Source organism: Diadema antillarum, unplaced genomic scaffold, assembly GCF_040938485.1.
Source record: "Diadema antillarum isolate AM-2024a unplaced genomic scaffold, OU_Dant_1.0 seq00000322_RagTag, whole genome shotgun sequence".
NCBI classification, from domain to species: Eukaryota; Metazoa; Echinodermata; class Echinoidea; order Diadematoida; family Diadematidae; genus Diadema; species Diadema antillarum.
In genome coordinates, this window is record NW_027271341.1 from 781,485 (window position 1) to 800,094 (window position 18,610).

At 38.5% G+C, this 18,610-nt stretch overlaps 1 protein-coding gene across 1 annotated transcript in view; it reads left to right on the top strand.

Annotated features, from left to right (window-relative positions):
* LOC139730614 (alpha-N-acetylgalactosaminide alpha-2,6-sialyltransferase 2-like) overlaps nucleotides 1-18,610 on the top strand; it is a 166,521-nt gene that overhangs the window by 62,742 nt on the left and 85,169 nt on the right. Inside the window, exon 2 of the mRNA XM_071641471.1 lies at nucleotides 17,510-17,667. Coding sequence (XP_071497572.1) covers nucleotides 17,552-17,667 — 116 coding nt within the window. The 5' untranslated portion in view covers nucleotides 17,510-17,551. The remainder of the gene's footprint in view (nucleotides 1-17,509; nucleotides 17,668-18,610) is intronic.

An 18,610-nucleotide genomic window follows, 5' to 3' on the forward strand; every position in this document is an offset into this window, starting at 1 on the left:
CGGAACTTCGCGCGCGTGAATCCCTGACACCTACGGACCCTGGATGTTTACATCGATCGCTGTGGTACTGTATCCCCATGTGTGGGCGGCTGAGGAGCGTGAGTATAGTAGCTTAGCTGCACACTGTAGCCAGCTGCCACTACACTACAGTACCCTATTTCGTTTTGAGTCGGGGTAGAAGCGTTCCGTTGTGCAATGTCTGCTTCTTTTTCTCTTCTTCTTCATCCGCTTGTCCCTTGCCTCCCAAGTACGAAATGATTTTTAGAGTGTTGTGTGTGTTTTTTGTAACGTTATTGCATCATTTTTCTGCAAGGAAGAGGTGAGTTTCTGTTTGTGTATTGATGTGCACTGCAGTATGTGCAGGTGAAAAGCGTTCAAACTTTCTTTCCCGAGTATCATGGAAACTGGATGTATTTCTAGGCCTATCAAAGGAGATCTCATATAACAGAATACTATTTTCAACAAACTATTTTCCGGTCAAAATGAATTGATTTCCTTTGTTTTGTATCGTTTATTGACTTGATCCTAAGGATCTCGTCGCAATACCGAGTTTCCAATGTGTATTTATTTTCACGTAGCTTTCGGTGCTGTAAACTTTTGCTCGGGCCTTAACTACACGCAGCCGCTGTCGCTTCACGACAGCGGCTGCATGTCTACTCCTTCGCAGACGTTGTTATTTTTCAGCGGTGGGTGTATGTTTCCTTCATGAATATCTTTATTAATCGTGGAAAACTAAAATATAAGGAATCCCCGTAATCTATGATAATCATTCACCAATCGGTATGCGTATTTTTTTTTAATTACGTCAAAAACCCACCGAAATCCGTCCTTAAAATCAGGTCTGTAAGCGTCCGTATTGCTTCACTCCTCATCTTCTGCATGTTATTGAATGGCAATCACTCTCCTATACTACAACGTAGTGAGTCGGAGCGGAAGTGACCCATGTAAAGGTCAAATCATGAGAGCAGCATGCGCGGAAATACATGTACATAGAAGACAACAAGCTTTACGTAATTACACATGAAACGCACGGGCGTACATAAAATGCTACCACGGTACCTCGGGTTGAGCGTTCGTGGTAGTTCGTTGATTTTGTGAATCATCGCACAATCTACTCCGAAAAATTCAGCAATAAGGTTTGGATACCAACAAAACACCAAATCAACTCAACCATCAGCAAAATACAATATAGGTGGGTGATATTACTGTTAAAATCAAACAAAATAAAAGATATTTTTTGTGGTCTTCCCGTCAAAAGCGACGGTCGTTTACAACGTTTAAACACTAGTACATGTCAGACTGCTGTGCTTTGCACAGCGGTCTGGTCAGGCTACTAGGGCCGAAGCCTACTACTAAACTTACCGTTCTCCACTGTTGTTTCTCACACCTCGTATGGTACGATTTCTTCCATTTTATATCACTTTATCCGTTCCCTTCATACTTTGAAGTATTTTACATAATTCTTTCAAGTGTCTCGCACTGCTATTTTCGTAACGGCGATTTCTCCGCTTTGCTGCAATACTTTTTCAAATCGAAGCGACATGTGTTGTCTTTTCTGAATATTTGTGTTGTTGGGAGGTGTTGGTACTTTAACCGTATTTTCCTCGGTTTTTGTCTCGAGGGACTATGCGTGTTTCTTAATGTTGATAGGAAAAGGCTAAAATGATCTGAGTGATGTCTGATGGTGATGATGAAAACTATGCTGGTATAAAAAGACGGCTTACTGTGAATGCTGAACATACGTGCCGTTCATTTTATTTCACTTTCCCTCTTGTTCTTCTTTCCACTTACTATTATTTCCCCTCCAAAGAATGATAAAAAAAGAAATTGCATACACTTCACAACAAAAAGATCCACGATCTACCAACCTTCGTAAAGTTAAATCTAAATGTTCAATATCAGCAAAGAATAAGGGGAAAGCACGAATGACGATAAATTAGAGCGAAGAGATTGTGTTACATGCAGTCTCTTCGGCTCGAAGAAACTTGACTTCCCTTGTGGAAATTTCCACAAAAGCAGGTGCCACACCCAGGTGCGTGCCAGACGAAAGAATGCGCGCACTGGAATAAACAGCGTGTAAATATCCTGGAAATATCGATCGAAGAACCAGCTCATTAGTTGAATTAAAGGAATCATTGCAAAGATATCATGATTCTATAGCCTTTCTTTTGGCGAATAGTGGGAAACATCAAACAGTCGAATATAGTGTACTTGATCGAATATCTTATGTTCCCTGAACAATAAAAAAAAAAAGATCGATTAATCAGTCAATTAAAAATGCAATCACAGAAATACTTAAAAGGTCTCGTATGCCCAGAGAAATTCACAACGAGTAGGTTCAATGAGATGCAGTCATCACCTGGTTAGACAGCAAAATCATGACAATTAATTTCAGTTCACGCTCATCATAACTGCTTATTACTTATCAATGTTTTGGCTATCAGCATTCGTTCGTAGGTGTTTTTTGTTTGCTTGTTTTGTATGTTTTTCCTCATGAAAGATTTAATGATTTCTTCGTATCGAACGTAGACTGCATGCTTACCGTTTATCCAAACAGTAGGCGCCTAGGCGTACTCTCTGAATATATTCAGAAATTTCTATCAACATTTTAAATATATTACAAGACTCCCAAATACCAGTTGGAAAAATTAAGAAATCAAATTTTTGAGATATGAACAACAACAAAAAATAAAAATGCGTAGGAAAAAACCACTTCAACTTTGAATGACTTCGAATTTCTCAAAACCGTTCCCTAGTTCATTGACATCCCGTAGAAACGTGTTTTTTGATATGCACGTTGCTATGGCATGTCCTCGAACTATCTAGTTTCGCGAAACTACGGCCTGGCCACAGTAATTTTCTCCGAACCTCCCGCCTCCCCTTCCCCGATTCGAAAACAGCTTGATTGAAGCCCCTGCCTACTGTATAAGTGGTTTCTTTCACGTACAGAAACTTTCGCGGTTTCCATCGGTGCGGACTTTTTCGCGTGTGTTTAAATTCGCGGTCAGTAATGATAGTGTTGTACAAGCGACGAGTTCAGAACATTTTCGCGTGATGTTAAATTCGTGGTTCAACCTCAAAGCGCGAAAATAAAATCACTGCGAAAGAAACCACTTTTACAGTATTAAAACACGAACCTTATTAAACCGAAGTTAGATACATGGTTTATATGGCTAGTGTTTAAATAGAATTTACTATTTTAAGTTAATATAGGTTTTAATAGACTCTCAGTAGTTCCATAATCGTTTGTATGTGTCGTTCGGCAGGTTAAGGTTACGGAAAAAATGATCGCGGCCTGGCCTCTGCCATGCCTCGTCTTCTGTATACGCATGTACGCCTGTACTGTATACATGTACCACATGGTCGACCTCACGCACGTGGTTTTGCTGCAGATTCCACGGTGGACGGTCGATGCTACACTACAGTGAATGCGATTGAAGGATAGCGAGCTTCGTGATGCCGCGGGCTGTATGTGATTATTTTAATCACAAATCGTGTTTGGTAGTGTGGTTTTGGAGCAAAGTTGTGCTCAAACTTTCTGAAAAGACCTTTAGTCTGACATCAGATAGAAAAAGAAGACATACGAGCAGGGTGGTCCACAATTTGAAATTTTAGCATGTTGCAGGGGGAAAAAGTGATCTTGCGCGTGAAAGTATGTGCGCGAAGTCCCTTGCGGCCGGGGTCCAGGGCCCGCTTAAGGGCCCTGGAAGCTCTGGGATTCTAGATGCTCTCTGGTGCTATCTTAGCCTTATTTTGAACACTTTGATCACCATGATCACTCTGCAATGCCAGGATAAAAATCATTAATATTTGAAAAATAATGTTAATTGTTTGATTATGACATAAGATTTTAAATTGTTCTTGAAATGTTAATATATCGTCCTATACTCCTTACTCATAAGACCTTTTGAATATATTTTAAATAGATATACTCCTCAATGGGGATGCTATGATAAATGACAAGGACATCTTGAACTTGTACTACAGTACAGCACACTGACTGTTTTTAATATTATTTACTTTCAGTTTCACATTGAAATGCCAAGATAACTGTGTACTCACAAAGTAGATGAGATGAGTGTAGAAAAGTGAGAACTGCACTTTTGCAGCCTACTGGTAAACAGACGTTTAGTTAACTTGAATGACATTTAACAAAAACTCAGATCTGGGTAATTCTATCCACAATAAGCCTTTCATCAATATTTTACTTAATTTTCTTTCTTGAAAGGTGTACATTGTGTCAGAGAGAAATTAAATTTCCTAAGTACAGAGCTGCCAACCTTTGGAAGCACAAATTAGTACTCAGCAGCTCCAAAATTCGTATTTTTCCACCAGAATTCATATTTTTTCAATCTCCCTTTTTTTTTTTTTTTGCTATTTTGAATTAAACTCGTCGACTTATGAGGCCTACAGGCTCTAAACCTAATGTTATGACACATGCCGAAGCATCGAGCTGGTCACCAGCACGATAAAGATGCCAAACTACGCAATGTTCAGCGTTGATTGATTGCTTTCTCGCAATGAATGTGTACAAGTGCAAGTACAACTGTATGTACCTCCAAAAACTTGCTGGGCTGATTGTGGAAGCTTCCACTATCTAGCAGGGGACGGGGAATGCTTTCATCTTCTCAAGAGAGCTTCTGTGTGAACGGATGCAAAACTCTGTTCTGTGTTTCCAATAATTGTTTACTATTTAAACATAATCATGCGTTGTTTTCAGGCTTTCTTATTTTATTGGATTTTAAATATCAGTATTTTCCGAAGTATTCCAATTCCTTTTCCCCTGACTGGAATCGGAAATTCTGCTATAACGATGATCGCAAAATGCCGCCTGTGTGTGGAAGCGCCGATGCAAACACTTGGCTTCACTTTCAAGTTTAAAGGAATGCGCCATGTGCTCGATCCTGCCTGTAAGAGGTTACTGCAAGTTCGATGGATCGAATGCGCCATAGCTGAGCTGAGCTGAATGGCTTGTTTACGGTAAACATGCTATGCAGTTTACATTCGATATGAAGAAATCATTACGCCTTTCACGAGAGGAAAACACACAAAACAAACAAACAAAATACACCCACGAACGAATGTTGATAGCCAAAACTTTGAAAAGTAATAAGCAGTTTTGATGAGCGTGAACTGGAATTAATTGTCATTACACGTTGTATTTTACTGTCTAACCAGGTGATGACTGCATCTCATTGGACGTACTCGTAGTGAATTTGTCTGGGCATAGACCTTTAAAGGACAAGTTCACCTTCATAAACATAAGGATTGAGAAAATGCAACAATATTAGTAGAACACATCAGTGAAAGTTTGAGGAAAATTGGACAATCGATGCAAAAGTTATGAATTTTTTAAATTTTTGTGTTGGAACCGCTGGATGAGGAGACTACTACAGCTTGTGAGTCATATGCGTACAACAGTATAAAGAAAATATAAAAGAAAATTCAACATATTTTCACTTTTTTCGCATAATAAAAGAGCAATTGACTTGCCTCTTTTTAAAGGCAGGGGGAATAATATTACCCATAACATTTGTCGGTAACGAGTCAGGGGAATGTGTACTTTTTTCAAAAGATGGAATTTTGTGAAATTCTCTTTATATTTTCCTTATATTGTTGTACGCATGTGACATCTAAGTTATTCATACACTGCAGTAGTCTTCTCATCCAGCGGGTACTGCACAAAAACTTCAAAAATTCATAACTTTTGAACGGATTGTCTGATTTTCCTCAAACTTTCAATGATGTGTTCTACTAATATTGCTACATTCTCTCAATCCTTATGTTTATGAAGGTGAACTTGTCCTTTAATTCATGTATTTCTGTGATTGCATTTTTAATTGACTGAATAATCAATCCTTTTTTTATTGTTCAGGGAACATTAGATATTCGATCAAGTACACTATAATCGACTGTTCGATGTTTCCTACTACGCGCTAAAAGAAAGGCTATAGAAGTAGAATCATGATATCTTTGCAATGATTCCTTTAATTCAACTAATGAGCTGGTTCTTCGATCGATATTTCCAGGATATTTACATGCTGTTTATTCCAGTGCGCGCATTCTTTCGTCTGGCACGCACCTGGGTGTGGCACCTGCTTTTGTGGAAATTTCCACAAGGGAGAGGGGTGGGGTGTCAAGTTTCTTCGAGCCGAAGAGACTGCATACACGATCTCTTCGCTTTTATTTATTGTCATTCGTGCTTTCCCCTTGTTCTTTGCTGATATTGAACATTTAGATTTAACTTATAATATACGAAGGTTGCTATAGCACATGGTTCTTTTTGTTGTGAGGTGTATGTAATTTCTTTTTTTATCATTCTTGAGAGGGGAAAGAAGAGTAAGGGGGAAAGAAGAGTAAGAGGGAAAGGGAAATAAACAAACGTCACGTACGCTCAGCATTCACAGGAAGCCGTCTTTTTACACCAGTCACCAGCGTAGTTATCATCATCACCATCAGACATCACTCAAGATCATTTTAGCCTTTTCCTATCAACATTAAGAAACACGCATAATCCCTCGAGATAAATACCTAGGAAAATAAATAACAAATACAAAGTATCAACACCTCCCAACGACACAAACATTTTTATTTAGAAAATACAATTAAACAGCACATCGAAGCGGCTGCTGGGATCAAACTCCGAGCTCCGTCGCTTCGATTCGAAAAAAAGTATTGCAGCGAAGCGGAGAAATCGCCGTTACAAAAATAACAGTGCGAGACACGGAATTATATACGTTTACTTCAAAGTATAAAGGGAACGGATAAAGTGATATAAAATGGAAGAAATCGTACCAAACGAGGTGTGAGAAACGACAGAAATAAGTTTAGTAGTAAGCTTAGGCCCTAGCAAAATTTTGCAACACCGAAAGCTACGCGAAAATAAATACACATTGGAAACTCGGTATTGCGACGAGATCCTTGGAATAAATTCGACTTCGGCGCTCGAGTAAAATCTAACTTACTAAAGGTTCAAATGGAACGCATGGCTTTTTAGATAAAAAACAATAACCCGCTGAATCTACCAAAAAAAAAAAGATTAAACAAGTTGCATTTGCTTACTCCATCGTTCGTTTTTGTTTTTGATTTTTTTTAACGAAAGATGGAGGTAATTTTCTCTCTGCGGCAATGCTTTGAACGCATCTAATTTTGCGTAATTGCTATTGCCAATGGCAAGCTTCCTAAAGAATTGATACAAATCCTTTCAAATATATGAAACAAAGTCTAAGAAAAAATCCTTAATATCCTGATGTTGAATTCCAGTGGTATCATAAATCCTTCTCACTACCAAAATTTAATCATCTGTTCCTTGCGCCATTTTACCAACCAACTGTTCCTGAAATTTCATCCTAATCTGTTCCCAACTTTTGACTTATTTTGCGAATAGAGAGACAGACAGGCAGACAAATGAACAAACAAACCAAAGCAGCAAAAAAAAAATAAAAAAATAAAAAATACAACCTTTGGCGGAGGGGGGCATGCATTTCATATTGTTTGTTTTTGCGTAACCCGACAACAAGCGTGACAACAAGCGAGCACGTGTCAGCCTTCCTCAGCCTCCCTCGGCCTCCGACCCTCTCTTTCCGTCCTCTCTCTCCCTCTCACATGCATACAGGCGGCTGTCTGTGCCGCTGCACCGGCTAGGTGTTACTTCACACAAATTGCTGTGTGTGTGGATCCCGAATCAGAGCGCAATCCCATGGCATGTACATGTGAGCAGGTTGGTGAGGGAGACGTGAGTGAGCAAGTGTGTGATATGGTGTTGTGCGAGTACTGTAGCTAGTTGTTGAGACGCATTGTGTCGTGATCAGTGCCGTGACTGTGGATAAACTTTTGGCGCTTGTAAACTGCTGCTCCTTTCAACAAGGAGCACCCTATAAGTCATTTGCGAGTTAGTTACTTTTAGCATGTCACAGTTTTTTTGGCATGGCGCTTAGAATGTCGCAAGTTTTGAAGGATGTCGCGCAAAAATTTTAGCATGTCGCAGCGACATGCTAAAACACCTCGTGGACCTCACTGTACGAGAATGAAGTGAGTATCAGTATGTTATAATAAAACTGAGTGAAAATTGTGTCATTTTCGCGTTTTCAGGAGCTGGTAAATTCGGCCGGCTCGCGATCGTGAGTTTGTTTTATTCTGTTACGGAGGGATACCATGCAATAAGCCTCGCAAAATTACATGACGGTCCTATTAACGAACCTTTTGACACACTCTGGTTAAAGCCCAAACAAAGTTCTGGTACGCCTGCAAAAGTTGTCAAATTTTGCTCCAAATGTGAACGTATGCCTAGGAAATGTGCGGAATAACGCTGTAATAACAAGATATTCGATGGGTAACGACGAAAATGGGAAATATAACCAAAAACGTTCAGTCTCAGAACTTACCAGAACGGGGTCAGGCTAGACTCGGACTCGGGGATAACTCGGCCTTGCTTTGCTTGACGGCGGGATGAGTTGTATTGGTTGTCCCTCTGGATTGTACAGTGTTGTACTATGCATATGGGAGTGGCCTGTATAAACTACATTGCAGCGTTCTGGCTACTCGCAGTAATGGTCCGAGTTGTTACAACACGCGCATCATAAACCTCTTTGGCGCGCATGCAAAATTAGTGTGCGCCTCTCAAGCACCTCTAAAAACAATCAAAGACGCTTGATATTAAAACAACAACAAAAACTTCAAAGACCGTGCGTCTCAGCAACTGAGGTGATGTGCGTATACTAGTAGGCTTGAGGACCGCGCGCTGTCCATTTGGTTTGTACAGGATTAGCACGCACTTTCCTGCCAGTCTGCTCAGTAAGACCTCGTTTGGTACCCGTAGTATTATAGAGTACTGATGAACATGGCGATCACGAACTGTGAGTAAATTGTCTGAAATAGGGTCGAGTTTTCCCTGAGACCGAGTTAGTCTGGAGCCTTCTGGAATAAAAGTCGGTCTACCTACTTTTCTTATTTTTCTCAAAATACTCCAATACGACTCATCATTCCGGCAAACCGCGTCAGCCAGGTAAGTTTCTTTGTAGACTCTTTCGATATATTGCAAGCAAATATGAAATGGTGCCAGACGGGTTCTCAAGCCCTTACCAGAACTTTGTTTTCACTTTAAATGATCGACTATGACGCACATAATGGGTCAGTATTGTGACGGACATTTTGCTCCCATGACGGTACCACGCGTCATCAAATTGGTGGTACTTGACGCGACCATGACGCACCTTTCCCGGGGGTCAAGAGGTGCATCATACAAATGACAGCTGCATTACCATTCAGTCTACCAACATACAGGTTAACAGTACTTTACAAACTTAATATTCTGCCCACACATGTATACACATATCCCTTAAGATATTTCTTTCCGATTCTGCACTGAATCAGATCTATGTTAGGTGGTATTCAAATATTCGGCCTGTAATATTCCTCAAGGACGTTCACTGTTCTGGTTGTGGTAAACTTGGTAAACTTATGCGGTGAATAAAAACATGTTCCTCTGGGAAGATCCTGGTATAATTGGGTTCATATTAAAGCTTGAATTATACTCTTTCAGGTAAGATAAATGATTTTGAGTAATTCCTACTTTTAAATTTGGTGCTGTTTTGGCTCAATTGTACAAATGTACATCGTTCAGAATTCTCACCCATATTCATGTGAACTGGTGTATAGTTTCATTGACTTGCGTCAGGGACATATTTATGCATCATTTTGTTGTCTAGGACTTTAGTAGTTATACGCAGCCCTTTCTCTTTGCAGCACTGTTAGTGTTATGCGCTGAGCTGAGGCAGCCGAGGCTGTGCTAGCTGCGTACGGTGCTGCCTTGGTCGGGTAAGCTACAATGTACATCCGTAGGACTTAAAATGCTGCTGCAGGCACGGTCGTACTGACTCATACCTAGCCAATTCCCCTGACGTTGTACCATACAAAATAGATGGGACTGTAGCACAGGTACATGTAGAATGATTACATGTTTCTGATTCATGATCTGAATTAATAGCGGATTCTGACAACTGTCGTCTCCACGTATCACTGGTAGATAAGTTCTCATTGTCATGACTCGTACCATTTCATCTAAACCAACATCAAAATTAAGCCCGTAGCTGACTGCTGGATGCAGTCAGCAGCCAATGGGGGCTGCCAACTCTCACTCATTGAGAGTGAGACTCACTCATTTTGGTCCTTTCTCACTCTGAAACTTTATTTCATTTGCATGCATTTCTATTGATCTCACTCATTTTGACTCCTAAATTACAGCATTGGCCGATGGGAGTCTCACTCTCAACTAGTTTCCAATGTTGGCAGCCCTGTTACTGTGCAATACAATAAACAGCTTCATGCAACAAATTTTGACCAATCACAGACCAGGAATTCTGGTGCAAACTGGAAGATAATGTTTTTTAAAAATCCATGTTGGAATTTTGCTACTTCCCAACACGTTTTACTTCATGTAACTGCATTGTGCACCCACACCTGCAACTGCACAGCACCAACCCGATCACTCAATTTCCTCCAAGAGAGTTGTGTTGCCAGATAGTCTTTTTATGAGGCCCCATCCATTTCAGGCTTAATCGCTCACAATGGTGGTCTCCTGCTTTCATTTATATTTTATTTACTGGAAAATACTATAAATCTTATTGCATGTTTTTGTATAGTATACTGCACAATACAATTGCTTATGTTTATCTTATATTTGTGTGATGTTGTGTTATCATTTTAAATCACTGCACTTGTTATTCTTTGTTTTTGTGCTTTTTGAAATTTGCATTCGATTTGTATTTGATTAAATGCAGAAATAAATCAAATCAAATCAAACAAACAAACAAACAAACCATAGGCAAGATGGCTGCAGTTTCACTTTCAGAGATATATTATTCAACTCTAGGGTGAATGTAAACGCGCCAAATGAGGAGACATTTGAACAACAGCCTTTCTTGAACTTTCCTTTCTGTTTATTCACTGGGTTCTCCCCAATCAGCGGTTCACTGAAATGATCAAAATAATGATGCTCAACTTGTCAGAATAACACTTGACGCAAACCCTTTGCATATCAATACAGATGCACAGTACGCACTTGACGCAAACCCTTTGCATATCAATACAGATGCACAGTAAGCACTTATACTAATAACAGTCTTTTTGTGAATTTAATACTCTGATACACAATTGATTTCATGTGAGAGTATGAGTGCATGAATTCTTGTCGTAACCTGTCTTAAGGCGACTGTGAGTGTGTGTATGGAAGGTAACCATAGCAACATTATTATTAATGCTTGGTTATCCAATATGCACTAGTGTAAGCCTACTTGACATTATACCAAACACTGTATGATCGCATGACAATCATGTGACAATCATGCAGTTATCTGCCATCATCACATCTACCAGTACACAAATGCAGCCATCCATGCTAATAGGCCCCTAAATCTGCTATAGTGTGTAATTACCACTTATCAATACAATAGTCCTGTGCATGAATGAACAATAACTATAAAACAGATAAAACAACAACAGTGAGTCTATTTATTAACCAACTGCCAGTGCAGAGACTCCAACTCTCCCGTTTTCGACGGGAGATCTCCCGCCGAAAACCCATTTTTGCCAAATCTCCCGTTCTCCCGTTTGAGATTTAATTTCTCCCGCTCTGGCTCAATGTCTCCCGTTGGAAAGGATTTCTTACTTATTGCTATCGTATGTTGCAAAAATAAGCCTTAGATAGCACCAGAGAGCATCTAGAACCCTAGGAACTTGACGCTTCGCACACATCAACTTGGAGTCTCCCGTTTGCTTGGGGTTTCAGGCGGGAGAATCTCCAGATCTGAAGGTGCTTGGGGTTGGAGTCTCTGCCAGTGTAGTAGCTTATATCCATGCTAGCCTTCTTTGTGATAACATAAACTTGAACTTCAGTTGTGTTACAAGCAATTATGGGTTGCACGTATACACATTGTGTATTTACATCGCGAACTATACCCCTATAACTCAATGTGATGCTTCAACTCAACCAGTCATCCATGCTCACACAGTATAACCGGGGGGCCAAAAGCTAAAAACAGAGGTCGAGTTGCACTCTCTCTACAAACTAAGTAGACCATGCTTATTTTCAAGTTTTTATTGTAACAAACAACATTCCACTGGTCTACCTCAAAAAATTTGTTGCGAAAGCCTCCAAATCCAAGATGGCGTCCAAGATGGCCGCCATATTTACTGAATTTGTTGTTTGAAAGATAGAATTTGATTGAAACATCAGATTTCAACAAATTTGATGTCATATGAAAGAGAATAAAATTTTCTACAAGTTGATACCATTTTTGTGGGTTATTGTGATAACTGGATTGAGATTTTAAGGAAAAAACACTCATTTTTTGATATTTTTCTGAAAAAAGGAAAATCATGAAAATGCTTGATTCAGCATAAATCAGAGAAAGACTGAGGGATTATCTTGAAACGTTTCAAGAATTTTGTTTAACATATAATTAATATTTGGAGAAAATTAGGGGTCAGTACCATTTTTGGTTCAGGAGTTATAATGTCTCAAACTTGAAAACTCACTACGTAAGAATGGCCACTTTAGTTGTGACCAAGACCTTGTTGGTCATAAAAAAAAGTCTGCGCGCGCCAAGACTACTACACGCACCACTGGCACTGGCGCTGGTAGCAGCGCCAGTAGTGCGTGTAGTAGTCTTGGCAAATGCAGACTTTTTCTTTGACAAACAAGAGTTTGTGCCTGCAAACTAACTTTTCATATCAAGTGGTAGCTCAGGTGATACTGATCGCTATTATTTCAAAGTAGATTATTCTGAAGCAGATGAGATGAAGCAAACCAAATTTCAAATAGAGGTAGTAGCTTGAAACTTGGCACAGCGCCTAACTAAAAGTTATTAATGTCATGTTATGACGACACCGAGGGGCAAATAAGTTAAGTATAACTTTACGCCCACATCCAAGGTATGTTATGTTATGTTATGTTATGTTATAGATAGTTTAAGACACAATTTAGAACAACCGCTCAAAAAAAAAAAATCAAGATGACAGCCATCAAAGTTGACATAGTGTATTGCGCCAAGTTATATGTATTATTTCGATTTTGATACAATTTTGTCTGTTGTGATATCTTAAACCGTCTTAGGTTTTTATGGACACATTTTAAAACCAGTGATATTCTACTCTCCGAAAAAAAAAAAATCCAGTGATATTCTCCTCTCCGAAAAAGAAAAAACAAATCGAGTGGAAGTTTTTACTTTTGATGTGAGGAGTGAATAACAGAAAACGGTGAATTTAGAGTAGAAATTGGAGTGACTTTTGAGTGAAAATGTTCATTTTCACTCATTTTAGAGTGACCTTTGGCAGGGCTCCACACTAACTTTTATTTTGGGTGGCCCAAAGGCAAATATCCGACCTTTTTTGGTGGCCCGATCAGGCCACCAAATTCTTCATTTCGGACATTTTGGTGGCCCGACGTGCGTTTTTGGTGGCCCCGGGCCACCGGACCAACGTTAGTGTCGAGCCCTGCCTTAGGGATCACTCGTAACTCTTCGAGTGATCCCCGAGGTCACTCTAAAATAAATGAAAATGAACATTTTCACTCTCGAGTGATCCTGATATCTAATATGGGAAAGCATCTACCAATGGCATAAGTTCAGATCAATTGTGACACTATAACCTACATGAAATCAGCCCAAAAACAATGTAAGAAAAATCTGATTACAGTAAATACAGTTTCAGCATGTTTATTTGTAAATGTGAATATGCAGCACGAATAATCAATTCGGACAATTTTATTCGAACAATATACTGAAAAGTAATTTCGCAAAACACATTTCAGAGCAAAGTTGAGAACTTGCCGCCATGTCGGATTTTTTTTTTTTTTTTTTTTTGGGGGGGGGGGGTTCGGATCAGAAGGGCTTTCAAGGACATCTACGGATCAGACATTATTACACATATACCATCATCATTCACGCAGTCTACAACAGCAGAGTAACATACAAGTAAAAAAGCATATAGTATCTTTGATACAGAAGCATTTTTGTTTTTTATCAAAGATTGGGCCTTACCCAAACACTGAAATGAGCTCCACCCCCACTAAAAAAAAAAGACCCTCAATATGGTTTACACTAGTACAATATCGTTCGGATGTATAGAAACATGTAATAGACAGAAAGATAAGAAGATTAAAAATATATATCAAATTATAAGTTATAAGTTGAGATTTAACTTTGACGCAACACACTTAAGGTATTGTTTGCCATTGAGAGAGATATCAGAGAGATTCGATTTATATGTGCAGGTTAGAATTGTATTACAAAACATTCTTCCATGTAAAAAAAAAATCATAATAAAGCCTAAAACATACGGAGATATCACCATTTCTTTTCAAGAAACCATAACCATGATAACTGTTAACAATTTAGTATTTGAATTTGAATTTGAATTTGAATTATATAAAAAAAATCTTATCAGATCTATTTAGTACATCTAACAATATTTAGCATTAAATATACTGATTTAAGTTTGTACATTAGTTGTTCTATCCCTAACTCACAGTTTAGAACTAGCTTGAGGAATTAAGTAAAGCTGGGTTTTTGTTTTACGTGCACTAATGGCAAATAATGCCTTGAACGACAACCTCGATTAATTACCGCCATCTTGAAATTTGTGTGGATACTATTTTTATCGCTACATATTACACATTGGAAAAATTTGTGCCAAATTCCAAGCTCCTATCTCTTTTTGGAAAATACTTTCTGTTCAATCTTATCTGCCTCAGAACAATCTACTATGATGAAATGCTATAGTAATAGCGACCAGCGTCACCTACCACTTGGCATGAAAAGTTAGTTTGCAGGTACTTGCAAGTCACTAGACCATTACAGTATTACATGTGACCATGCAAACACATTGTATGCAAAATTTATAATGCATGAATACATTTTTTTTCAAGTTCTAGATGTTAACTTGTCAACAGTGTATGATATTGCCTGTAATTCCAGAAATATGAATTATGTCTCAATCTCAGTAAATCTCAATCTCAATCGCAGGTTTCAAAATAATTCTTCAGTTCTTCTTTGATAAATACTAAATCATGCATTTTTACATTTCTTCCTTTTTTCAAAAGAATATAAAAATATGGATTCCCCCCCCCCCAAAAAAAAAGAGAAGCAAACAACCCCCCCCAATTTATCACAATACACAGCTAAAGTGGTATCAACTTTTAAGAAGTTTTGCTCTCCTTCATATGACATCAAATTTGTTGCAATCCAATGTCTCTATCAAATTTTATGTTTGAAATGTTAAATTCAATAAAAATGGCGGCCCTATTGGACCGCATCTGTACTTTGGAGGTTTTTGCAACAAATCTACTGAGGTGTACTTACGGAACATTGCTTAGTATGCTTAATATTATGTATGGTTTTGTTTATAGAGAGAGTGGAACTCGAAAAGTAAGCACGATCTTGGATTTGACCCTCTGTGACGTCTTTGGGAACAGATGCGTGAAATACATAATTACGTAAAATGGGATCTCAAGTTTGAGACATTATAACTCCTGAACCAAATACAATACTGACCTCCAAACATTGATTATATGGTAAAGATTTTAATTTCTGCATGGTTTTCATAAACATTTTTAATTTAATTTTTTTTTTACTTTTTAGAGAAATATTCATGGTGCATTCTGAACAATGTCTCCATAAAAACTTAAGATGGTTTGAAGTAGCATCAAAATGTTCAGAATATATCAAAAAACATATAAATAGACACCAAAACAGACAAAATTGCATAAAAATCGAAATGATACAGTTACTTTGGCGCAATACACTATGTCAGCTTTGATGGCCTGCAATCTTGAATTTTTTGAGTGATTGATCCAAATTTTGTTTTAAACTTTCTATAGCAAGGTTATTTCAAGCTTCTACCTCTATTTGAAAGATATTTCTTGCTTCATCTCATCTGCTTCAGAACAATCTACTTTGAAATAATAGCAATCAGCGTCACCTGAGCTACCACTTGGTATGAAAAGTTAGTTTGCAGGCACAAACCCTAGTTTGTCAAAGAAAAAGTCTGCGTTTGCCAAGACTACTACACGCACCACTGGCACTGCCACAAGCGCCAGTGCCAGTGGTGCGTGTAGTAGTCTTGGCGCGCGCAGGCTTTTTTTACGACCAACAAAGTCTTGTCACAACTAAAGTGGCCATTTTTACATAGTGAGTTTTGAAGTTTGAGACATTATAACTCCTGAACCGAAAACGGTACTGACCCCTAATTTTCTCCAAATATTAATTATATGTTAAACAAAATTCTTGAGATGTTTCAAGATAATCCTTCAGTCTTTCTCTGATTTATGCTGAATCAAGCATTTTCATGATTTTCCTTTTTTCAGAAAAATATCAAAAAATGAGTGTTTTTTCCTTAAAATCTCAATCCAGTTATCACAATAACCCACAAAAATGGTATCAACTTGTAGAAAATTTTATTCTCTTTCATATGACATCAAATTTGTTGAAATCTGATGTTTCAATCAAATTCTATCTTTCAAATAACAAATTCAGTAAATATGGCGGCCATCTTGGACGCCATCTTGGATTTGGAGGCTTTCGCAACAAATTTTTTGAGGTAGACCAGTAAAATGTTGTTTGTTACAATAAAAACTTGAAAATAAGCATGGTCTACTTAGTTTGTAGAGAGAGTGCAACTCACTCGTTAAGTAAGCGACTTTTTGGGGTTTGGCCCTCCGGTTAGTAGCATTCATGTCTCAATCTGACGTAATTCCCCCCCCCCCCCCTCTTTCTGAACTGTGATGTGCCTCCTTTGCAACACAACACACACAACTTATTTCCATCAGAGAGCACTATATCGTTCTTATAACATAACACTCTGCCTGTGCATTACACAGCAGTTATCCTAAACACATATGTATAACAATCAAAAGCTCCTCTGACATTGCGTATGTCAAAACGTGCAATGCATCATAACTTCCATGAGCTTGTACATAGAAGTCTCCGGTTATTGTTCACTGCTCATCATGTTAACTTTACAACTTATAAGCTTATGAACAAACTGTCAGTATATCAAACTAACATACGCATTTACAAAAGTAACTTCCATCAAATAAACCGCGTATCATTCATTTCTCATAGGTAGTGTATCCTTCGTTACTCACCGACTGTTTGCATTTCCGGAATTATTATCATAAATTCAGTTGTTACAAACTTCACGTCTTGTTCCCTTTACAGACGATCAGCTGCATGAATTACTACCGGTAATTAGGTTACCTTTTCCAAGGTTAGCGGAGAGGGTGCTTCTGGAACCGTAATGCTGAACAGTGAATGATTGTAGAAGTACTGACTAAACACAAACCATGTTATGTCCATTAACATTCATAATCAAATTGATGGGCAAAACATTCCTTGATCAATATGTCTGAACAGTTTCATGTTTGTATTTAGATAATTTTCACCCGGGTCTTCACTCTGGTAATTTACTGGTTAAACTAATATTTGTTTAATGCATTGTTTTGTTTTGTTTTCAGAACATTCCAAGACGGTGTTTCCAGTCGCTATACATTGGCAGAATGCGTATTCATGGCAAAGCACTTACGAAGGTGCTGTCCATCTTCACTGGTGCTACTATCGCTATAATTCTTTACTCTTCTCAGTACAAAAGTCAACATGCATCTAAGAGAGACAGGTAAGAAAGAGTGTACAGAATGTTATTGAACCCTATTTGTTTCAAATAGGGAAAAGCTGGAATATCAGGGCCCTGTTTTATCAAGATAAAGTTAGCGTTGATTGTGAAATCAACGCTAACTTTATCCAACTTGAAGTCTGCTATAACTTTAAATCAACTGCAAGTTTCCGTTTTACGAAGAGACTTAATAGTCGATTATAGTTATAGCTCATCACCATGACTTAATTATTGATTTAGTCAAAACTAAAAACACGGGACGAGGCTGGTTTCCGGTACTGTCTGCTTAAAAACAAAACAATACATTAAGCAAAACAAACAACAAAAACATGATTGTTTGCCATGGCCACGGATTCGTAGTCTGCTAGTGCGACGCAGTATTATTAGCGCTATACAGCCGCTGAATTAGAAGTATTAAGTTTGCAACAAAACCGCAAAATACGCCGCTTTGCGTTGTATTGAAAAAAGTAGGTCGATAGATCTAGCACATCCCGAGCTCAACGAAAATCTGCGTACGCGTGTACCGTAAAGATTCCGCACATACGTAGGATTACTTCAAGTCTTAATTCAATAGGCTGAAGTCCTGTGTGTTTACGTGTAGGATTATGGAAACTTGTGAGAGTGCGGTGATTACAGTAGCTTGTTTTTACCTCTACGGCGCAGATCGGCTTTGTAAAGAATAGATCGCAAGTCTACATCATCAACATGTCGAAATTCTAGAATGACTTAGACGCTCTAATCAGCAGTACGCCACTACGTGTTACGGTAAGTACAAACGACTCGCTGAACGTTATCTATAACCAGTTGGGCCTAACGTTTTTAAGCTGGATCTCAAGTTACTGTCGTACTCGGTGCTTTTAAACTCTTTATTTTCTGTATATGCCTACTAAACTCTTAATTAGTATCTATTGCCGAACTAGCTCTACGTAGGCTTACGCACGTCAGA